Consider the following 6,000-nt stretch of genomic DNA (forward strand, 5'->3'; position numbering starts at 1 on the left):
GAGGTTTCCAGTGGATAAGACACTCACATTCCCAGTCCAATTTCTGTCCTCTTCCCAAGTTTGTCTAGAGACTACAGGCTCAGTGGCCCTGACTGGAACCTTCATCCTAAGCAAAAGGGTTTCCATTGGACCGGAGCACTTTTGGGAGTCTGCAGTGGCAGCAGGCTGTGGCTCCTGGGTGCTTTCAGAGTAGACTGAGGTCTCGGGAGGCTCTGAGAGCTGCCAGGTAGTGGAAGCTGGAGGACTTTGGTGCAGGTCTTTCTGTAGCAGCAGCTGCAGGCTGAGAGGCCTGGGTCACTAGGCTATGGCGTCTGCCCGCTCCATGTACCCGGGCCCCTCCATCATGGAGACAGGCCTGACAGGCCTGCCCTCCCAGCACTTTATTTGCTATTTTTGTTAGATTCATCATAAGTACACTGGGACATGTGTTCATAGCATTTATAATGCTTTATGTTTCATGATGTTGAATGGCCAAACATTCTTGTTTGTTTTTTTTCCAGTTCTGTCTTGCTTAGAACAATATTCTCTGAAGCCCTATTAATTAATAATGGCTGTGTAGCACATGTGGGGCCCTGCTCATTTTTTATATGGCTACAGCTCTGAACACACTGTCAAGTCCTTCATGGGTGCTGAAAGCCCTTGTTCCACAGCTCCAGTGAAGCTGGGGCCTGCCCTGCCCCTCCACAACCCTGCACCAACCCCTCCTTTTAGCTAAAGTTTAGGCCAAGTCAGCACCAGGGTGTCTCAGGGAGGCCAGGCAGTCATCTGAAGTCTCCCTGTCCAGTCTGCTTTGGTCTTGAGGAGGCCTGGATCTACCTCTTGGGGATGACCGAGTACCATGCTCAAACCCTGGCCTCTGTGTTGTATCATGGCTCAGCAGCCTGATGTCTGCTCCCCTGCTGTAGTTCAGTGGGGAGTCTTAGATCCGGGTAGGAGAGCCTCTGTCTGCAGACTCCATGGCTATGAGTGCAGGCTGCCTGAACATAGGAGGACATACTCTCTACAACCAGCGTGGTATTTCCATACCTTGAGTGTCTGAGTCCCTGAGAATCCTGCCTTCCCAGTACGTTTTTGTTGTTGTTGGATCCAATACTTTAGGACTGTCTTGGATATGGCCACTGATTCAGGTGCTGGTGTCTTGTCACCCAGGTTTACCATGCATATTATAAGCCCCTGGAGTTCACTGTGACGGATCGAGATGCATCACAGTGCTACATAAAGGTAAGTGTGCTTAGGCCAGCAGTAAGGTGCACTGGGACTAGAAGGGAAAGCTAGTGACCGTGGGAGTGCTCTGATGTCTGCAGGGCAGAAAGCGAATATTAGCCCTTTTCACATGTGACAGAGTACCTGCAAAAGCAACTTAAGGAAGGGTTTATTTTGTCTCACAGTAAAAGGAATGGCTTGTGTTTGGGTCAGGAAGCAGAGAGAGGGACACTGGTACTCAGCTCACAATCTCTTTTTTATGTAGTCTGGACCCCAGCCCATGGAATGATGCTGCCCATAGTTATAATTAACCCAATGTAGAAACTTCCTCAAGAGTTTGTAAAATTGGCAGTAATACTAACTACCACGAATGGAAACCTCTGCGGGTTGTGGAGATAGGACATAGCAAGTTCCTATGGCTGGGTGGGTTCCCCGTGACTAAGTGACGTCAAAATCACCGTGGCTTTCAGATGGTGTGCTTGAGAGAGCCCCCACAGCTGGTGCTGGGCCTGCACTTTCTTGGCCCCAATGCTGGAGAAGTCACTCAAGGATTTGCTCTGGGGATCAAGTAAGTCATTTGGCATCCTGACCATTTTGTGCTGTAGCCACTTCCCTGCCTGCACAGTTCTGTTTGTTGCTTTCACAATAGGGGAAGCTGCTGTGTTCACATTTCTGGGGGAGGGGTTTGTACACGTCTGCAGTGGGCGTTCTTCAGACTGCCCCAGGCATGGTGGTCACAGCAGGAGAGGGACTTTCTCTAGCCAAAGGTCCTAAACAGGGATGGTTGCAGCCCTGGGGCATGGCCAAAATGAATGAGGCTGAGCCCCGCCCTCACTCCCCAATTCTTCTACTGTTCACTTTTGTTTCTATTTCCTGTGAACTGTCTGTTGTTGTTATTGTTGTTATGTCTGTTCTCCTCTCCCTGAGGATTTTCTGTGTAGCCCTGGCTGTCCTATAACTGGCCCTGTAGACCAATTGGTCCCAAACTCAGAGATTTGCCTCCTAAGTGCTGGGATTAAAGGTGTGTTCCACCACTCTCGGAACAAATTGTTTCTTTGTATTTCTGTGGTTTGTGCTATGATTATTTAGCTACAAGAGCTCTTTGCATATTAAGGAAATCAATATTATAAAGATGTTTAAAAGACCACCATTTAAAAGACGTTCAGAAGCCGGGCAGTGGTGGCACGCGCCTTTAATCCCAGCACTAGGGAGGCAGAGGCAGGCGGATCTTTGTTCAAGGTCAGCCTGGTCTACAAGAGCTAGTTCCAGGAGGACAGGCTCCAAAGCTACAGAGAAACCCTGTCTTGAACCCCCCCCCCCCAAAAAAAAAGACATTCAGAAATTCTTCCCAAAGCTGAATTGTTGGGCAATGAATCTGCATTCAGAACAGTAAGTGGGGGGGGGGGGGCTGGAAAGATGGCTCAGATGTTAAGAGCACTGGCTACTCTTCTAGAGGTTCTGAGTTCAATTCCCAGCAAACACATGGTGGCTCACAACCATCTATAATGAGATCTGGTGCCCTCTTCTGGCATGCAGGTGTTGTAATATGAGCGGCGTGGCTGCATCCCCAGCACCCTGGCAGCCTGGCTAGCTTATGCCCCGAAATAACAACACACTACTTGGCCCTTTAGCTCTAGCCCTTACTGGCTAATTCTGATATCCGGATCAACCCATCTCTAATAATCTGTGAGCACCGGTCTTACCGGGAAGATTCTAGCCTATGTCCATCCTGGGTCGGAGCTTCATCGCGTGTGTCTGCCCGGGAGCAGGGCATGGCGTCTCTTCTGAGGCTTCTGCTCCCAAGAGGAGAGCTGTCGAGTCTGGAGTCTGAGCTCACTTCCTCTTCCTCCCAGCGTTCTGTTCTGTTTACTCCTCCCACCTATCTTCTAACCAATGAGGGCCAAGCAGTTTCTTTTTATTTAACCAATGACCTTCCTCCATCATGCAGGCATACATACAGGCAGAACACTGTATACATAATAAATAAATCTTAAAAAAAAAAAAAAACCAAAAGCCCAGTGAATGGGAATGTACTGTGGGACAGCCCTATCTCATTAATCCTAGGGCCCTTCCAGGCCAGGCTGATGTGGATGCCCTGCCTACCATCCTCCATGGTAGACACTGGCCACATGCTCTTCAGCAGGATGCTCAGGATGCTCATGGGTCCTACCTAGACTGGACTGCATGTGATGACTCTGCTGCAGATCTCCTAAAGACCACAGCTACATATTCCAAGGACACAAGCTCGCCTGGGACCTACGGTTCATGCTTGGGTGAACCTTAGCACCAGCCATTGCCCTGACACATTTGTAGGCCAGGTGGGCCTATGGCTTGCTGTCGTATGGTAGGCGTGGCTCTAGCCCACACCTGTCTCACACAACCCTTCAACATGTTGGTCCTATTCCTCTGCTGGAATTTCCTCTCTGTTCTCCCTTGTCCCTAGACCTCCTACCCCCAAGGCCCAACTCTTGGCCACACTCAGGTGCTCCCAGCCCTCTGGGGACCCAGATGTCCACACACCCTCCTCCTACCCACCTTCTCTATGCCTTCTCACTTCTGCATCCTCCAGAGTTCTATCCCCAGTATCGTGAATCCATGTACATGCCACATGCATACACACGTGGAGACAACAAAACAAAACAGCCTAGGACTCAGCACACAGCCACACTGAGAAGCTCTTTCCCAGTCTTCTCAAGCCCTGGAGTTTGACCTTCAGCAGCTAGACTGGGGCACCTGGGTGGAGGCCAGGCTGATCACCTCCCTTCATGCACTTACTCTGGGTTGGCAAATACCACCACAGAACAGCCAGTTCCCTGCCTTGTGTTTGGATGCCATGCATCCGCATCCGTATGAAAATGTCTGAGCAGAAGAGCTGAGTAGGTGGGTGTAAGCTGCAGTCAAAAGTAGCTGGGGTGGGCGACTCCTGCCACACCTTGACAGCGGTAGCGCAGCCTCGAGGAAAGGGCAGTTAGGACAGAGAGAGGACAGAGCAAGCCAGGGGAAGGTTGGATAGGAGGGCCTGAGGTGGGTAGCAATGTGGCAATGTGGGTAGTGGGTGTTTGCTGGGAGGCAGTGGGCAGTCCAGCATAGGCACAGTCTTAGTGCTGACTTGGTAAGGAAATTACAGGCCTTCTATGGTCTTCCCAAGGTCAGAGTGGTGTGGACAGACCTCCCCATACTGACCACTATCATCCTGCTCTCGATGTATGCAGATGTGGGGCGTCATATGCACAAGTGATGCAGACAGTGGGGATCCATCCCACCTGCTCCGAGGAGGTGGTGAAGCTGCACATCACCAAGCGCTCAGGCCTGGAGCCCACTGTGACTGGATGCTGAGGTTAAGCCACCATCCCTGCCAGGCTGAGGGCACACACTATGCCATGTGCCCAGTACAAGGCTCCTCGGACACCTGGGTCCAGGTGAGCAGGCTTGAGAAGAGCATTTGTGGCTAGAGTCTTGGGAGCCACCATGACAGGCATGATACCAGGTAAAACACATGCAGGGGCTTCCCATAGGCTAGATTCTCATAGCATCTCCTGGGCAGTGTCAAGTGCTGTTTCCTGTGTGCTGTCTGTCCCTGCGGTGAGCACAAGCGCCGGCTCATTTCCTTCCTGCCCAGAAGGTGGAGATACTGCCTTGTACACGGCTGACTGACCCACCCATGGCTCTGCTGTAGCTCTGTAGAGCCGAGCTGGCCTCCTGCCCCTGCCGTGTCACCTCTCAGTCTCACAGCGCCCTCCAGAAGCCCCAGTCCTTGAGTCTGCATGCTACAGCCCATCCTGGGATATCTGTCTTAGCTGTCACCCCTTCTTGTTCTGGGCCCTTGGAAACTGTTCTCACTGAAGTTTAGGGGGAGGCTATAGAAAGAGTTCTTTCCCGCTCAGGACGTCCCCTGTCTGGTCTGAGAGACCTAGCAGGAGCTTTCAATACATCCAGTGGGTGGTGAGTCTGGCTGGGGGCCTTGTCTGGGCATTCTGACACCAGCTCCACCACAGCTTCCCAGTGCCACGGCTGCATTTGACAGCCCTCTAAGGAAGCTCTTACCAGACGACTATACCTTCTGTTTTTCTTTTCTTTTTTCATTAAGAGCCCAGTATACATTTTGATCAAAATATTTTTTTGTAGAAACTGCAGTATTCTCTCTAATAAACCAATCTGGGCAGGGTCGGGGGTGGAGAGCTCTCTTTAGGGTTTTTTTTCCAAACCATCTCTCAAGGATCTCCTGTGGTTTGGGGTGACATGGCTAGGCCACTGTGAGGCTTGCTGACCCCACCTGTTATTGGCAGGACTGGAAGGCTTTGCCGCCTCCTCAGAGGTCCCAGAAGATGTGGATAGAGCACCGTGTCTGAGTAAATGGCCGTGTGTCCTGCAGGGATGACGCCACACCTACCCCTCTGGCCAGCCTTCCCACACTCCAGCGCCAGGTGATGATGGCCTGTGCAGAAACCCCACGTGGGCTGCTCAGGTTTGAGACCCTGGCATTTCTGGAGCACCAATAAAGAGGGTGTTTTTCTAAAGCATGTCTGCTTGTAGTGTCCCCAGAATTGCCCAATGTCACATGGTAGTAGCTTCCAATCAGGATCTGCTGCCACCAGAACCATAATACACAGAGCCATAGTGTCTTAGATCTAGAGTTCCCAGCAGCCATTGGGAGGAACAACCCTGACCTGACCCTTCTGGTCCCTCTCCACCATTCTCAGCCTCCCTTCAGCTACTGGCTCAGGTTTCAAGACATCATTCTAGAGATCCCTCCTGGACTCTCTGCTAAGGTCACCCCTAAGGTCTCTGGGTATGTAG

General features: G+C 51.4%; 1 protein-coding gene across 2 annotated transcripts in view; it reads left to right on the forward strand.

Annotated features, from left to right (window-relative positions):
- Positions 1 to 5,720, forward strand: part of Txnrd2 (thioredoxin reductase 2) — a 53,309-nt gene extending 47,589 nt beyond the window's left edge. For both annotated transcript variants that reach the window (XM_041678405.1, XM_041678406.1), the window contains 4 exons: positions 1,150 to 1,221; positions 1,674 to 1,771; positions 4,416 to 4,622; positions 5,490 to 5,720. In XM_041678405.1, coding sequence (XP_041534339.1) covers positions 1,150 to 1,221; positions 1,674 to 1,771; positions 4,416 to 4,539 — 294 coding nt within the window. In that variant the 3' untranslated portion in view covers positions 4,540 to 4,622; positions 5,490 to 5,720. The remainder of the gene's footprint in view (positions 1 to 1,149; positions 1,222 to 1,673; positions 1,772 to 4,415; positions 4,623 to 5,489) is intronic.
- The last annotated feature ends 280 nt before the right edge of the window (positions 5,721 to 6,000 follow it).

This window comes from Microtus oregoni, unplaced genomic scaffold, assembly GCF_018167655.1.
Source record: "Microtus oregoni isolate MIOR12 unplaced genomic scaffold, Mior012 000029F_ref0000214, whole genome shotgun sequence".
NCBI lineage: Eukaryota > Metazoa > Chordata > Mammalia > Rodentia > Cricetidae > Microtus > Microtus oregoni.